General features: G+C 39.4%; 2 protein-coding genes across 3 annotated transcripts in view; both read left to right on the top strand.

Moving 5' to 3' along the window:
- Osbpl1a (oxysterol binding protein like 1A) overlaps window positions 1-17,731 on the top strand; it is a 238,528-nt gene that overhangs the window by 35,503 nt on the left and 185,294 nt on the right. For both annotated transcript variants that reach the window (XM_004654838.3, XM_045134619.1), the window contains 3 exons: window positions 868-979; window positions 6,808-6,893; window positions 8,518-8,662. In XM_004654838.3, coding sequence (XP_004654895.2) covers window positions 868-979; window positions 6,808-6,893; window positions 8,518-8,662 — 343 coding nt within the window. The remainder of the gene's footprint in view (window positions 1-867; window positions 980-6,807; window positions 6,894-8,517; window positions 8,663-17,731) is intronic.
- Window positions 13,401-14,156, top strand: LOC101594067 (spindle and kinetochore-associated protein 1-like). The gene has a single exon (XM_045134624.1). It carries the CDS (start codon window positions 13,401-13,403, stop codon window positions 14,154-14,156), a length of 756 nt encoding a protein of 251 aa, XP_044990559.1.

Below are 17,731 nucleotides of genomic sequence, written 5' to 3'. Positions count from 1 at the left end.
CGTTAGGACAGTGCTTAGGGAAGAGCTGAAAACCATGTGTTGCCCTGCCCTCTCCTTGAGAATTGTGCATCTTAGGACAGATGCCACATTTCATTTGTCTGGATTTTTCTCCATCTCTGCTGTCTTAATTTGTGTGGCAGATCAGTAACACTGGATCTGTGTGCATTATTAGTCATTTGGAGGTTCCTAAGGGAAAGTTAACCACTTAGTATAAATGTGAATAACACCCTCCTTTGGTGAATATTGATTTTAAGAGATTATTTGCTTCAGCATATGCTGTTTCTTCAATGTGGTATGTCCCTTCACTCTATATCATTATAAAAAGCATTTCTCCACCTTCTGTGATTATCAAAATTGATTTTTAAAAATATGAGACTTTTGGAGATATTCTTCTCATCAGGCCTTAGAAGAATGATAAGTGAATATACCATTTGCTTTGTATATAATGGCTTTGCTTATATACATATTCATTCTGATTGTTAGTATTATTATTATTTTTGTTTGACTTTTCAAGGTAGGGTCTCACTCTAGCCCATGCTGACCTGGAATTCACTATGTAGTCTCAAGGTGGCATTGAACTCACAGTGATCCTTCTACTTCTGCCTCCCAAATGCTGCGATTAAAGGAGTGTGCCACCATGCCTAGTTGTGAGTTATTTTTGTAAAACAACTGGATAATTATTTTAAAAAGTGAACTAAGTAAAGTTGGCTATATAATGACTGTGGATTAGGAATTGTTTCAACTATCATCCATTACCATAATTAGTTGAGCCATGTATTATAGATAAATTGATGTAATATGAAGATTTTTACATAGCAATTTTCTATTTTAGAAACTATGGTAAAAACAATTTCTCTGTGTATTTAGGAGTTGGTAATGCTTCTCTTAGAATACAATGCTGATACGACTGTGGTAAACGGGAACGGACAGACAGCAAAAGAAGCCACTCATGACAAAGAAATCAGAAACATGCTTGAAGGTAAATATTATAGGTTTTCCCATAAATGGCACTTGCCTTTACTGTAGATTGTACACACCATCCAGCGGTGTGTCCAGCTTCTTTGGAGAAGCTGTGAGTTCCAAGACGCCCTACCATAGGTGCATAGCCTTCTGTGCCCCCAGGGGTAGCTTGTGCAAAGACTAACCTTTTGCCAATTAGCTTTCAAAAGCCGTAGTTTCAGAACCAGACATATTGTTGTTGCTGGTGACTAAGTATTTTTAGGTTGATCCCTCTAAGTGTAACTGTATGAAGAACAAAGAAAGTACAGATGATTAATTAAACCAATGGCCACCATAGTGGAAGGCCAAGTTTTTGAAAACCAGGAAGATGGATTAAGCTAAGACCAGTTGTTGATGAAATCCTGGGATCAAGTTTTCTTTTTAATATTCTTTTTTGTAAGACAAGCATTGTTTGACTAATTTGGTCATGTAATCAAGTAATATTTATAGTAATATAATTAAGTAGGGACCCTTGAAGATGTTCCAGGTATGGTTAGATTTAATGCAAGGATGTAGAGTGACATATATGAATTTATGTCTCCAATCACAACTACAAGTGGCCTGGAGCAGAGTGACTTGAATTTGGTCCCCAACGTATGTTCTAATTGATTCTATTAGTTGTACTTGGGTTAGCAGTTTTTTTCTCTATCTCATGTTGTATAGTAATGACACTCATTACATTACACACAGTTTTATATACAAAGTGTGTGGTTAGAGGAGATTAGGTGACTTTTGTCACTGTCATGACAAGGCAGGTAGGATTAAAACAGCAATGTCTATAGAAGCTACATGCACACCAAAACCATTTAGGTCTGCTGAAGTATTATACTCCTTTTAATTGTAGTAAGAGCCCTGGATTCTTTTTCTTTCTTTCTTTCTTTTTTTTTTTTTTTTGGTTTTTTGATGTAGGGTCTCACTCTAGCCCAGGCTGACCTGGAATTCACTATGTAGTTTCAGGCTGGCCTCGAACTCTTGGTGATCCACCTACCTCTGCCTCCCGAGTGCTGGTCTGGATTCTTTTTAAGGCATAGTAACTGCAATAAGGCATCACATAATTATACTTTCATTAAGAAACAAGCAGGTAATACAGGCAGCAAAGTAGCAGCTGGAAGAACATAGGATATGGAATAGATTTCTTTTTTGTTTTTGTTTTTTTGAGGTAGGGTCTCACTCTAGTTCAGGCTGTCCTGGAATTCACTATGTAGTCTCAGGGTGGCCTTGAACTCATGGCGATCCTCCTACCTCTGTCTTCTGAGTGCTGGGATTAAAGGTGTGTGCCACCATACCTGGTGAATAGATTTCTTTTTGTGTAATATTAAAAAGATCAGTAAGAACTGTATGTGGATGGTGATTGCAAAGGTGAATTGGTCCATGTAGCATTGATAGAAAGTGAAGAGATATTATTTAATTTTGTAAATTTACTTTCCCACAGTGAATAATTTTCAAAAGGCAGAGCTAAGTCACTAAAGAGAGGTTTGTTTTGGCCCTTTTCCTAAAAAGGGTTGGAGGATGGATAGACCTCTTTGTCCCCATAAGATGAACATGAAATAAACTCACAATGCACAAAGTATGGCCTAATGGAAGGTCAGGGGGATGTAGTCTATGTTCCTCAAACTGACTGTACTCACAGCTTTTGTTCCGTTTCAGATAGTCACAGCTATGAGGAGTCTCAACATAAGACAGATCACAAGTAGCTTATATACGGTTATTACATTAGGAAATCTTTGGAGAAGCTGTGAGTTCCTGCCTTCTAGAAGCTCCATCCTAGGTGCACAGCCCTCCATGTCCTCTGGCTTAGCTTGTGCAAAGATTACCCCTCTCTTTTTTTAATGAGAGACATGAGTGAAAGAGAATGGGCGCACCAGGGCCTCCAGCCACTGCAGTCAAACTCCAAATGTGTGTGTCTCTTTGTGCACTTGCGTCATTTTGTGCATCTGGCTTATGTGGGACCTGTAGAATCGAAGGTGAGTCCTTGAGCTTTGCAGACAAGTGCCTTAACTGGTAAGCCATCTCTCCAGCCCAAGATTACCCTTTTGCCAATTAATTTGATAACCACAATAGATGAGGTCCAGAAATGAGTAAAAGTGGCTTTGGAGATATCACAGTACATGACAACACACCTATCATGCCATTGTTTAGACTCAAAATTATCTGAGTGTTTACTGACTCTATGAGTCACTTTCTCATCACTGTGACAGAATGCCTGACAAAAGCAATTTATAGGATAAAGGACTTACGTTGAAGGGATATAGCTCATTATGGCAGGGAAGGCATGTTGATACAGGTGGCTGTATAGTGATGGGATTCCTCACTGCTTCACACCTTATAAATAGACAGGAAGTAGAGAGTAAAGCAGGACTGTGACTGTAAAGTGCAACCCTCAGTTAGGCACTTCCTTCACTGAGGTCCCACCTCTCAAAGGTTCCACAATGTCCCTAAATAATACCACTAACTGGAGGCCCAGACAGGTGAGCCTATAAGGGAAAGTTCACGTCCAAACAAAAACACTTGTTACTTTGAAAACTCTTTTATGAAAAAAAAATTGTAGCAAGTTTAAAAAATGCTTTTCAAATATGAAACAAAATGAAAAAAGTAGTAACTGAGTAGTTGTGCACGCCTTTAATCCAGCACTTGGGAGGCAGAGGTAGGAGGATTGTCATGCGTTCGAGTCCACCCTGAGACTACATAGTGAATTCCAGGTCAGCCTGGGCTTGAGCGAGACCTTAACTCAGAAAACCAAAAAAAAAAAAAAAAAAAAGAAAAAGAAAAAACTTAGAATATTAAAGACATGAGGGTATGTGGCTAATAAACTGCTAAGGCATAGTAACAAAAATTGTAGACATGCAAGACAGAGCAGCTTTCTGAGCTATAATGTAGGCATCATATGATAGCTCTGGTGATTTCATTGTAGTTAACAAGCAACAGTGATTTCTTCATGTGTCAGGTTTATTGCTATGGACATCAAAGATTACATCGTATTAAAGAAGACAGGAGTCTTCAGTAACTGGGAGACATCTCTAAGATTAAACAAACAAAGAACCCCACAACAATTCCATATTTACATTTAGAAACCCTTATGGCATAGTTTAGTCTCTAAATGGCTCACATAATTTTTCTAATGTGAAAAGATATGATCTTCAATTTCTGCTTTACAAAAAAAGATTCTGAATTAAAGTTGCAATTCACAGCACTGCTGCTTTTTCCCTGCAGTTCAGAAAAGGACAAATCACTATGTACTTAGAGGGTCTTACTTTAGTTACTTAGTATTTTTATCTATGTGAAATCCAGAGTTTTGCTTTTGTTTGCTTTCCATTTGTCCTTGAATTAAACTCTTCTTGCTTGTTCTGTAGCTACAAAATAATTTCTGCTTGTCAAACAACTTTATCCAAAAATTTTTGTTAACACATATTGCACTTACTAACAGGATTCAATATGATGATTTCTACATCTGGACAGTATGCTGTGGTCACATCCCACCTTCTCCCATCCCAGTCTCTGGTGATCACTGTTCCACCTTCAGGTTAAGACTTTGCTTTCACTGTTTCAATTTGTTCCAGCATTTAAAATCCCTTTCTTACCTCATTAAACAATTATACCAACACCAGCTGTTGTTGGACATTGTAGCCTGTGATTTTAGGACTAGTAGAACATTGGATGAGGTCTCTGTTCTGTAACACACTTTGATCTAACCAAGAAGAGAAGAGGCAGTGGGATTTTGATCCTGTCATCTTAATATATCAAGATGAGATCCTGGAAGTAAGGTTTTTCCTGACAGATTGGAATGTTAGGTTAGTCTGACAAGTTGACATTTAATAAGGAGAAATGTAAAGACATGCTCTAAGGCTTTTCCAAAATCCAAGCTGTGCAAAGACAGGGGCTTAGTTGACTTTAGGGGTAATGTGACTTGCCAGCTATGTGGCCCTTGCCTAGAAAATGGACTTAATTGAGTGATTTGGTCCTAATGAGATCACCTTAGCCAGATATAATACCATTTGTGGATAGATCATAAGCTGTTACTTGCAGACTACAGGAAATGCACAGAACAGCCCACCATAATAATAGATAGACCAGAAAGCAGACCTTAGGATAATGCACAGAGACAGGAAATGCTTTACCTCAGAAAGACTGAGGTAGACATAATAAAACCATACATAAATAGCTGAAGAGATGTGATTTCAGAGTGTGATGATCTTATTTGTGGCGGCACACAGCCAATCGCTGGCCTGGTTGGTTGAAAACCATGTCGTTATTTTGGGCTCAGTGTATTGTCATAACAGTGTGAGTTGCCTTTGGAAATGCAGTGGGCTCCCATGACAGGTGATATTCTGGGGAAAGGTAGAGTCAGGTGCTCGAAAGGAATAGCTGCTTGTTGTACATCTCATTTGGCTTTATTTTGGAACTTTTTCAGGCTAGGAAACTTGTAAGAATTATTCAACAAACATTTGCATGCACTTTGCCCTTTTTTTTTGGATTACCAGTTGAGTGCCATCTCACTTGCACTTGATTTACCCTTTCATATGTTAGTTGATAACATTTATTTTGATTTTTTTGTTTAACTATGACAAAGTACTTTGTCATAGTTTACCTCTATTTCATAATGCCTCTCAAGAACAAGAATTTTTATTTTATTTTTTTTTTATAATACAGTATTCCCTTCTCCCTATAGTTTTTGGGCATTGGTTCTGGAGTACTAAACTCCACAAAGACTCAGATCCCTTATGTAAAATGGAGTCATATTTGTATATAACCTATGCACATCTTCCCATATACTTTTAAACTATGCATATACCTTTCATTTTATTAATATATATATATCCAAGCTACCATAAGTAGTTTTGCTTATTTATTTGAGGGGGAAGAGAGAAAGTATGGGCACACCAGGGCCCCTTGTGCTACAGATGCACTCTACACACAGGCTTGGACGCTTGGCGCTTCTGGCTTTATGTGGGTACTGGGGAATTGAACCCCCGCTGGCAGGCTTTGCTAACAAGCACCTTTAACTGCTAAGCCATCTTCCCTGTCCCCAGAAATTTCTTTTTTTGTAAAGCAAAATGCAATTAAATTTAGCCAAAGTGAAATCTTATTGATATATTTCATTCTTTTATCAGTTTTCCTGAAATATGACTTCAGAACCAGTGTTTGTGATTTAAGTTTTGACTTTCTAGGAGCTTGGAAAATAAATCCCAGCTCTTCTACAGAGTGACCTTGGCTAATGAAGGTCCATAACCTCTTGATACCTACATCATCTTTTATAAATGAAGATAATAATAATATCGCCTCAGAATTGCTATGAAGATACTCTGTGTTCAAATTTTTAAGTGTTTTGTGTAGCAGTTGGCACATATTTGTTAAGTATCATAGTTGTTAAATAATGCATTTATATTCTTTTGCAGAAATATATAAACAAATTGGTATTTATCTGTATATGTATAGATTTGTACATTGACCTGTTTCTTGTCTCTTTACACTGTTCTAGAAGCTGTGAGCCCTATTTTTCTTCCTTTCCAAGACACATGCATAATAGTATTTTGATTTGCAAAGATGCCTTACTTATATATGATATGTATCATGGTGAATAAATGTCCTAATGTACTCTGAATTGAAAATGTAATTTCACCAATCCTAAAGGAAATTGCATTTGTCTGCAATGAAAAGCAACAAAATTCACAAATTTAACAGCATTTTAGTTACAGTTCACAACATTTTCTTTTTTCTTACTGTGACCACTTTATTCTTTATACATCTTTGTGATGGATTTGCCATGGGACCAAGACTAGCAGTAGAGTAATACACATTTTCATTTTGCAGCTGTTGAAAGGACTCAGCAAAGAAAGCTCGAGGAATTGCTTTTGGCAGCAGCGAGAGAAGGCAGAGCAGCCGAGCTGACAGCTCTGGTAAGACCTGGGCTGCTGCTTCACACTTCAGGAAAGTTTTCACTTAAATGTTCATAATGTAGTGAACTGTGGGAGCAGAAATCTCCATTATCACAGGAACAGAATAGAGGTTTATAGCGTGATAATAGTTTAAGCAAGTCTCATTTTAAGTGGCAGTGTTTTTGTTTTTTAACTTAAAAATATTCTTATTTATTTATTTGGGAAAGACAGAGGAAGAAAGAGAGGAAAATAGCGAATAGGTGTGCCAGGGTCGCTAGCCCCTGTAGATGAATTCCAGGTACATGCATCACCTTGTGCATCCAACTTTATGTGGGTACTGGAGAATTGAACCTGGGTTCTTTGGATTTGTAGGCAAGTGCCTTAAACCATTAAATCATCTTTCCACCCAAGTGGCAGTATTTTTTTCTGAACTTCTAATTTGTATCTTCAACCCCTCCCCAAAACCCTGATGTGTAAGAATTTAAATTTTCATGACAAATAGTTAAGAATAACTTCAAAAAGGGTTTTTCAAGCTGGGTGTGGTGGCACACACCTTTAATCCCAGTATTCGTGAGGCAGATGTAGGAGGATCACTGTGGGTTTGAGGCTACCCTGAGACTACATAGTGAATTCTAGGTCAGCCTGGACTAGAGTGAAACCCTACCTTGAAAAACCAAAAAAAATTTTTTTTTTTAAAAAAGGGTTTTCAGCCAGGTGTGGTAGCACATCCCAGCACTCAGAAGGCTGAGATAGGAGGATCACTGTGAGTTTGAGACCACCACATAGTGAATTCAAGGTCAGCCTGAGCTACAGCAAGACACTACCTTGAAAATCAAAAACAAAAAAATTGTTTTCAGATTAAGCCAATTTATAATTGAGACGTAATATAAAGGAAGGATCTTTTTCTAGTTTTGATGATCAGTAATTTCTAAAAGGAAGGCTGTCCTTCCAGAACAATAATGTACCCAGAAAGACAGTGCTTTGGAATCACATTGGAACAGTTGTGAAAGCCATGCCTACTGGTTTTTCCTTCCTAGGAGACCTACTTTCCAGTGTCCATTTTCTGCCTGGTCTCATGAAACATGAAACTCTATATTTGTTCTGAATGCAAGACTGTAGCATTGCCATTTGCTTTAAAGTATTTTCAGCTCATTTGAAAAAGTGTCTCTGGTTTCTAAGTATAGAGCCTGTAGCGGTTTTTAAATTTTGTGAAAAGAAGACTATATAAAGAGATTTTTAAAGCAGTAAGGTGGGAACAACATGTCTAGTAGAACTTTGACATTTATGCTTTTACAATCTCTGGTTTCCACATGTCTCAGGGGCTGTTGGTGGGAGCCTCCTTGCATTTCCTGAAGGTGAACCGTGAGAGTGGTAGGAGTGCGCAAACCTTAGTGAGACCTTAGAGTCAGGGGTAGATGGGGTGGCATTGGTGTGTGATACCTGTCATCAGTGGCCTGTGAGACTGGGATAGGTCTGAAATCTTGTGGCACCCAAGGACAGGCAGGGGAGTTACCGTGTTGGCTGTTTTAGTGAGCAAGAAGTGGGTAGTCTGACTGCCCACAAGTGTTGCTGTTCCCCAGGCTCTGCTTGTGCTCTGAGGGGAAGTCTATCTTCGGCATGCAATCTCACTGTGTTTCTTTGTTAGCTCAGCAGGCCCAATCCCCCTGATGTTAACTGTACGGATCAGTTAGGAAACACTCCCTTGCATTGTGCGGCTTACCGGGCCCATAAGCAGTGTGCCTTAAAGCTCCTAAGAAGTGGAGCCAACCCTAATCTGAAGAACAAGAATGGTAAGCATGTTGACAACACTCACTGTTGGTAACTTGTTTCTGGTTTTTCTTTGAGGTATGGCCTAGCTCTAGCCCGGGGTGACCTGGAATTCACTATGTACTTTCAGGGTGGCCTCAAACTCACATTGATCCTCCTACCTCAGCCTCCCAAGTGCTAGGATTAAAGGCTTGTGCCACCATGCCTAGCAAAATTTTGTTTATTTTATTTATTTTTTTTGACGTTTTGAGGTAGGGTCTCTCTCTAGGCCCAGCTGACCTGGAATTCACTATGTAGTCCCAGACTGGCCTTGAACTCATAGCAATCCTCCTAGTTCCACCTCCTGAGTGCTGGGATTAAAGGTGTGCACCATCACACCTGGCACTGTTGGTAATTTTGATATTCTAGAATGAGGTCAGTGCTATATGAAATTACTTCTAGTGCCCAAACTTTGTTAAGCTGTATGGCCTCTAAATTTGAAATAAAAGCATTCACAAAGGAAAAACTTTTTGATTTTATTTTCAATTAAGACAACTATCTAATAGTGCTCCACTATTGTAGAGACATTAGTGTTGTAATACTCTATCTTACCCCTAAGGAAATGATCAGTACAGTGGATTGTTACTTGCTATAGTTATGTTCTAAGTTCATTGAGCCATCTCTTCAGACCATAGCTATGTTCTGTAAAGTTACCAATACCACATTAGTGAATTTCAAACCATTGCTTCTACAAAGTTACATTTCTGTTTTCATCCAATGATAATTCAAACTTTGTTTTATGAGGGTTATTACTTAAAATGCCTTATTTAGTATGCATTGTTGATTCATTAGCATGAGGTCATGGCCAGCAGATTCTGGACTCATGCTGAGTAAGGTTTCTCCAATTTGTATTTTCTCAGTAAGGGCATGTCACAGTCTTTGCACTTAGCAACACTGCCCCATATGTCACTATTCTTAGGGCCTATTTTATACAGTGAAATCACCCATAAAGGTACTAGTAGGCTGCGGTAGGAACACTTATGCATTATGAGACCAAGTTATCTGGGTTTTATCTTATTCTTCCTCAGCTTGTGGAATATGCTTGGAACCATTGGGAATGTCTGTGTATGACCAAGAAATTGCCATAAGTTTTGACTTTAGGATTACATACATATTTAGCAATAGGCTAATTTTCAGTATGGAACCCACAAATGAGAACCAACCATGCATGCACGGCAGCATCAAAGACAGAATTGGAGAACCAGAAGAAAAGCTCCCCAGATGCTGTGGGTGTTCAAAGCCAGCTAACCCATTAGGGCCTTTCGTGCATTGCTTTTTGAATTCTTGCTGCTTTCCTGGATTTAGATTTCTTAGCGGTCCTTCTGCAGATGTTGTATTCACTGTTATCTGAATGGAAATATCAATCTCTACTGATAGGTTACCTAGCATCTTCAGTAGTCACAGCACATGGTACCTTATAATGGAGTGAGGTAATTGGAAATTGTAATAGGTATTTGATGTATACTCTAACTGCAAGGAGGGTTAAGTTTTTTTAAATCTCTAAGTGCTTTAGTTTGCATCTCTTAAGAAAAGCCTTTCCTTACATAGTTTTTCTTTTTTTTCTTTCCCCACCCAGGTAGAGTAGTAGCCCTGTAGCCCCAGGCTGGCCTTGAACCCATGACCATTCTCCTACCTCAATCTCCCCAATTCTGGGCCTTATGGTGCATACCACCACACCTGGCTTAGTTTTTCTTTTTCTTTTTCTTTTTATTTATTTATTTATTTATTTATTTATTTATTTATTTTTGTTTTTCGAGGTAGGGTCTAACTCTGGTCCAGGCTGTCCTGGAATTAACTCTGTAGTCTCAGGGTGGCCTTGAACTCATGGCGATCCCCCTACCTCTGCCTCCCGAGTGCTGGGATTAAAGGCGTGCGCCACCACACCCGGCTTATTTTTATTTTTTGTAAACTAGAGTACCAAAAAGCAAAAAGCAGACAAAAACCCTAACCCTACAGTACCATTGTTTAGCAATATTTTGATAAGCAGGAACTCTCTGGAAAGGGCATTAGGTAGAGAGATGATTCTGATAAAAGGTGACAGCCCCAGCTTCACATGTCCAAGGGCCAAGGGCATGTAAGGAAGCAGTGGTGGATAAACCAGTAAATGTAGGTTAGAACATTCAGTGAAAAGCCTTGAAATGCCAGACTATCTTGAACTTTATTTTGCCTTGAGGAAAAAGGAACCCTTGAAGAGCAGTAAGTGAGCAGTGGAAAATGAGGTACCTTAGAAGAATTAATGTTTATAGTATCTAAGATAAGTTGTAACAGGCCCAAGGCTATAGGGAGGGACCAGCAGGCCCCCTGAAATGATCTTAGATGGGAAGTACCTGGGACCTGAACTTTACTGACACCAGTAGCAGCAGGCCAAAGACAGAAAATGTGTCATTTCTGCCCTTGAGTGGCTCTTACCCTTTGGAATATTACACTGTCCTATACACATATAATGGGAGTCACATAGGCAATTGCAAATTTTCCAGTAGCTTCATTTAAAAAAGTGAAAGATAGGGCTGGGGAGGTGGCTCAGAAGTGAAAGGTGCTTGCGTGTAAATTCTGCCTGCCTGGGCTCAGTCCCCCAGTGCCCGTGTCAAGCCAGATGCACGTAGTGGCTCACGCATCTGCAGTTTATTTGCAGCAGCCAAAGGCCTTGGCATACTTATATCACCCCTCCCCCCCGAAAAGAAATAAAAGTTTTAAAACTATTTTATTTATTTATTTTATTTCATTTGAGAAAGGGGGGGGGTTGCACTAGGGCCTCTAGCTATTGCAAATGAACTCTAGATGCTTGAACCACCATGTGCGTCTGGCTTATGTGGGCACTGGGGAAACAAACCTGGGACCTTAGGCTTCACAGGCAAGCACCTCCACTGCTAAGCTATCTCCCAAGCCCCCCAAAATATTTTTTAAAGTGAAAAACAGGTAAGTTAATTTAGATATATTTTATTTAAGGCTAAGATTTAGTTAAAATAATATTTCAACATGTAACAGTGAAATATATCCTAGAGATTTAACATCAGTTTTGGGGTACTAAGTCTTTGAGATCTAGTGTGCATCTTATACTTACAATGCATGTCAATTTGCACTAGCCACATTCCAAGAACCAAGAGCTACATGCGTTTAGCACGTGCTGTCAAACAGCATGGCACACTGTCAGTCACCTCTCTAGCCAACCGCGCGCCCTCACTTCCCTGTGCTCTTCTCACCTTCGTGCCTGTCTGGCCAAGTGTGGCTTCACTTACAGAGCTAGCTCCAACTCGGCTTCCCAGGAGAGGCTTTCCCTGTGTCCCTTAAAGGTAATAGGCTCTTTTTCTGGAATCAAACAAGTTTCTGGAATAAAACAAGTTGTAGGATGGAGAAGTGGAAACACTCAGGAGAATAGAGAGAAGAATCAATTTTTTTGTGAGCCAAGAAAACAAAGAAACACTCAGTAAAGGGGCAGCTTGTTATCGGTGTCACATGGACTTTTGAGTACAGAAGATGAGCATTGAGGAAAGGCTGTGAAATTCATTGACTTCGTGTTAGGGTCATTTCTTTTTCCTTTTCTTCTTTTTTTTTTTTTAATGTTTTTGTTTAATTATTTGAGAGCGACAGACACAGAGAGAAAGACAGATAGAGGGAGAGAGAGGGAATGGGCATGCCAGGGCTTCCAGCCTCTGCAAACGAACTCCAGACACGTGCGCCCCCTCGTGCATCCGGCTAACGTGGGACCTGGGGAACCGAGCCTCGAACCGGGGTCCATAGGCTTCACAGGCGAGCGCTTAACTGCTAAGCCATCTCTCCAGCCCTCTTCTTTTTTTTTAAATCAATTTTTATTAACATTTTCCATGATTATAAAAAATATCCATGGTAATACCCTCTTTCTCCCCCCACTTTCCCCTTTGAAATTCCATTCTCCATCATATCCCCTCCCCATCTCAATCAGTCTCTCTTTTATTTTAATGCCATGATCTTTTCCTCCTCTTATGATGGTCTTGTTTAAGAGCATTTTCTATTTGGGAAGTTGGACAAAAGCTAGGATAGCAGATGTTACAGTTACCTTTTTGTTGCTAGGAAAAAACATCCAACCAGAAGCAAAAAAAAGGTTTATTTTTTCAGCATACAGTTTTGAGAAGAAGTTTCATCATGGCAGGGAAAGAGCAGACAACCAAACATTACATCTTGCCATATACCTTGGAGGAAGCAGCAAAAATTAGCTAGCTAGTACTGGCAAAGGGGGTTTGGGATACAACACCCCAAGGCCTGCTTCAAGCAACACCCCTACTCTGGCAAGAGCTCAACCTCCCAGAAGCTACCCAGCCTTCCCAAATTGCTACCAGTTTGGGACCAACTATTCAGAACACATAAGCCTATGGGGGATATTTCATTCAAACCACCACAGGGCATTAAGATTAGGTTAGAAATGAAGAAGTTACATCCAACTCCGTCTACTTAAGAGCAGAGGAATAATTTAATGGCTAAAGGGAGGCTCATTTGTTTTTCTCTCTTTTTTGGTGGGGTCATGGTGCTGAGAATAGAATCCCAGTCCTCATTCGTGTTTATTAAAAGGACATCTGTCTATTTCACTTCCGCCGCTGAATTCCGCCTCCTCGCGTTTCCAGCGGGGTGGCCGCAGGTGGGGTCTTTGCTCCGGTCCCGCAGGCTGGGGGTCTGGTGTCGGTGCTCGCTGGGGTGTCGGTGCTCGCGGGCTCCGACGCAGCCAAGCATCGCTCAGCAGACACTGAAAAGATGGCTTCAGATCTGGAACAGTTATGTTCTCACGTTAATGAAAAGATTGGCAATATTAAGAAAACTCTGTCATTAAGAAATTTTGGACAGGAACCTGCCTTGAAGAATATATTAAGTAAAATAGGAGCTGAAATCATTATAGTAAATGAACTTCTAAATGAATTTGAATTGGAAATCCAGTATCAAGAACAAACCAATGCTTCATTGAAGGAGCTCTGTGAATCTCTTGAAGAAGATTTCAAAGATGTGGAACATCTCAAAGACAACATTCCTTCCCATTTGCCTCAGGTAGCAGCAACCCAGAACTTGATTAATGGATCAGAACTTAACCTTCAAGAACCAGTCAAAGTTGAAGAACCTGTACCAGCAAAGAAACCTTCAAAAGAACAAAGAATTATTAAAGAAAAAACTATAGATGAGTTCAATGGTGTGCCTGCATACATGAAATCTCATTTAACCTATTGTCAAATTAATGATGTTATTAAAGAAATCAACAAGGCAGTAGCTAGAAAATACAAGATCATGCATCAACCAAAAGCATCTATGAATTCTGAGAATAGAAATCTCTGCCACAGGTTTATTAATGAAGAAACAAAGGACACTAAAGGTCATTATTTCATAGTGGAAGCTGACATAAAGGAGTTCACGACTTTGAAAGCTAATAAGAGATTTCATGTCATCCTTAATATTTTGCAACATGGCTGGAGGTTGTCAGAGGCCCGAGGGGGAGGACTTACCCGCTGTGTCATAACTTGAGGCCTTTGTGAGCATTGGAACTGACTGGAAGTAGTGTGTAGAAGCTAGTCTTATAGTTTTATTACATATAATTTCCCGGTCTTGTTTCTTGTAGAAATAAAACCTCTTTTGGGTAAAGCACATACATTTTCAAAATTTACTGCCTTTAGGAAAATAGATGGAAATGGAACTATTATGTTAAGCAAAATAAACCAGACTCAGACAAATACTGCATATTTTCTCATATGCAGAGCCTAGATTTGAAGTTACATATGTGTGTGTGTGTATATATATGTGTATATGTGGAACTAGAAAGGGCCTCAAGAGGGAAGAGGTAGGTCTTAAGGAAGGAGGTAAAGAGGGTAATGGACATGTACCAGGAAACAGAAGAGGGGAGTATTTGGGAGCCAGCCAGAAGGTGTTAGGAAGCACAGGGGAGGGCAAGGAGAGAGGGACAAATTAGAACAAAATGTAACGACTATCCAAATGCAATAATGAAACCTGTTGCCATGTGTGCTTACTTAAAATTAATTTTAAAAGCTCCTTGCTTTTTAGCTGATACTTAAGCTTCTGCCATATAAAGGGTATGTGCTGGCACAGAATAGAACTCACGTCTACTTTGTGTGTACTGACAGTGCTGCAGACCTCAGTGACATGGGTGTAGATGTGACACTGGGAAAGAAATGTTAAGGTCAAAGATAATTCCATCAAAGACACTTAATTGACATGTTTCCTAGAAGTGGGTTTGAAGGCAGCCTGGCCAGCTGACTGATGTGCCTTCCCCATGTGTCCTTAAGGAGCAGCTATGTAATGGAAGTGTAATGACATATATCTAGACACTGATTGTATAATAAATACCTATTGCATCTTTAAAAAAAAAAAGTACATCTGTCTACTTGAGAACAAGGCCCTTACACTAGTGCAGGAAGTGTACTTAACCACTGAGCAATCTCTGTAGTCCCTTCTGCTGGGATTTTTAAAGTCAGTTCTGGGATCAAACTCAGGTCCTCCAATTTGCAAGGCAAGCACTTTACTGATTGAGTTCTCTCTCTAGCCGTATGAAGAAGTTTTCCCTCCCTCTCTGTCTCTTTCTTTTTTTCCTTGAGACAGTGTCTCATTCTAGCCCAGGCTGACCTGGAACTCACTCTGTACCCCAGGCTGGCCTCAAACTCAAACAATCCTGGGACCTCATCCTCCTTCCCAAGTGCTGGGAAGGTGCTCTCCACAAAGCCAAGGCCTTACAGGTTTTCTAATGGGCTTTAAGAGCAGTAGAGCAGCAGAAGCCATTATAGTACATGACAGATTTTACCTGCCAGTTGGTACGTAAGAACTGTGGTTGCTTTCCTCCCTTGAAATTAAGGCAGAGAAATTCTTAAAGTATTTAGAAAAAGCCATAAAACCAATAACTTTAGAAGAAAGTATGGTTCTTGATATCTTAGCCAATTTGTCAAAGGCTTGAATAGTTTTTTTGCTGTGCTCATTTATAATCTCTATTTGCAACTTTGTAGGTCCTTACCTATTTTCATGCCTGCTTTTAGAGCATTGAGAATAACAATGTTATCTAAAAAGTGTTAGTTTATGCTTCATGGTAAAACATAACATCTTGGGTTTTGGTGCTAGGGATTGAACCTAGGGCCTTAAACATGGTAATTCCATGTATTGCCACTCAGCTATCTCCCTAGTACCATAATATAGATTTTAAAAAACATTTATTTATTTATTTATTTGAGAGCGACAGACAGAGAGAAAGAGGCAGAGAGAGAGAGAGAGAGAGAGAGAGAGAGAGAGAGAGAGAGAGAATGGGCGAGCCAGGGCCTCCAGCCATTGCAAACAAACTCCATTGCTTGTGCCCCCTTGTGCATCATCTGGCTAATGTGGGTCCTGGGGAAAAGAGCCTCAAACCAGGGTCTTAGGCTTCATAGGCAAGCGCTTAACTGCTAAGCCATCTCTCCAGCCCCATAATACATATTTTTTAAAAAAATATATATTTATATACTTATTTTTTATTATTAAGAACATACTTTTTATGGATATATCGTGTGTTGGTACCCTCTTTTCCCTCCTCCCTGCTCCCATTTCACAGGGGCCCTCATTAGTGGGGTTGCTGGTATTCCCCATGGGGTTGTGAGTTATGCGTTATGGTGCGCCTGTGTTTGGTGCATATAGATTTATGATTGTCACTTCCTCATATTGGATTGTTCCATTGATGGGTAAGAAGTAGCCTTGTTTGCCTTTTTGATTATTTTTGGTTTGAAGTCAAGTTTATCATCTGTTTTTTTATTTCCATTTGCTTAGACTATCATTTTCTATCCTTTCACCCTGAAGAAATGTCTGACTTTAGTGGCAAAGTGTGTTTCTTGAAGACAGCAAATAGAAGGGTGCATTTTTCTGATCCACCCTGTTAACTTGTATCTTTTAATGGGTGAGTTAAGACCATTAATATTTAAGGTTACAGTGGGGAGGTTTGATTTGATCCCTGCCATGGTGAGGTGCTTTATGGGCTTTGTTTCTTTCTTGGGCTTTGTACTTTTTTGAGCCTGCTCTAGTTTTGTTATTATGACCTTCTTGTTGGCTCTTGAGATTGATTGATTGACTCTTCTGTGTGAAGTATTCCCTGAAGTATTCTCTGTAGGATTGGCTTTTGTTCATATAATCATTGAGTTGACTTTTTTTGTTCATAGAAAGTTTTCCTTTCACCATCTATTATGAGCAATACTTTAACTGGGTACAGTAGCTTGGGTTGGAAGCCATAGCTTTTTAGACTTTGGAGTGTTCCATTCTAGGCCTGTTTGGCTTTCAGGGTTTCAATTGAGAAATCTGAGGTAATTCTGATGGGATTGCCTTTGTATGTATGTAGTGAGTTGTTTCTCTCTTGCTGCTTTTAGCACCTTCTTTTTGTTTTATTGTTAAGAGTTTTTACTGTGATGTGATGTGCTTTGGAGAGTTCTTTGTTCTTGTCTGTTTGGTGTTATGTGAGCTTCTTGTGTCTGATCTGTATGGGCCTCTCTTTTGAGAGACTGGGAAATTTTTCTTCAGTGATTTTGTTGAATATGTTCTCTATGCCTCTGGCCTGGATTTCTTTACCTTCTGGTATATCTATGATCTGGATGTTTGGTCATTTTAGGATATCCCACAGTTACCTTGTATTCTGTTAGCATGATTTTTTTAGCTTAGCAATATTTTTGGACTGCCAGTTAATTTCTTCTGTCTTGTCTTCTTCCAGCTCAGAGGTGTGTTCTCCATATGAGTGCTTCTGTCAGTGAGGGATTCTAGAGAGGCTTTTAAAAGCTGTATTTGATTTTTGTTTCCTATTATGTTATTTTGCATCATGTCCATGTCTTTTTTTTTTTGAGGTATAATTTCAGTTCAAGGTCTGATTTTCTTTATGCTTTCTGGAATTAATTCTTGCACTTAATCATTAAGCTTCATCAGCTGATTATTGTGTTTCTCTATTTGTTGATTTATCTTCAGTTCATTTATGTCTTTTTGGGGGGCTTCTCTGGTTTTCTTCAATTAAGTTAAGTCTAGTGACAAAAGCTGAGCACTCTAAGAGATGATTCTGTTCAATTTCATTTATGTGATTGTTGGGTTTTTGA

This window comes from Jaculus jaculus, chromosome 15 (genome assembly GCF_020740685.1).
Source record: "Jaculus jaculus isolate mJacJac1 chromosome 15, mJacJac1.mat.Y.cur, whole genome shotgun sequence".
Classification (NCBI taxonomy): domain Eukaryota; kingdom Metazoa; phylum Chordata; class Mammalia; order Rodentia; family Dipodidae; genus Jaculus; species Jaculus jaculus.
The sequence above is the reverse complement of the archived record's forward strand: the minus strand, read 5'-3'. Positions and strand labels throughout refer to the sequence as shown.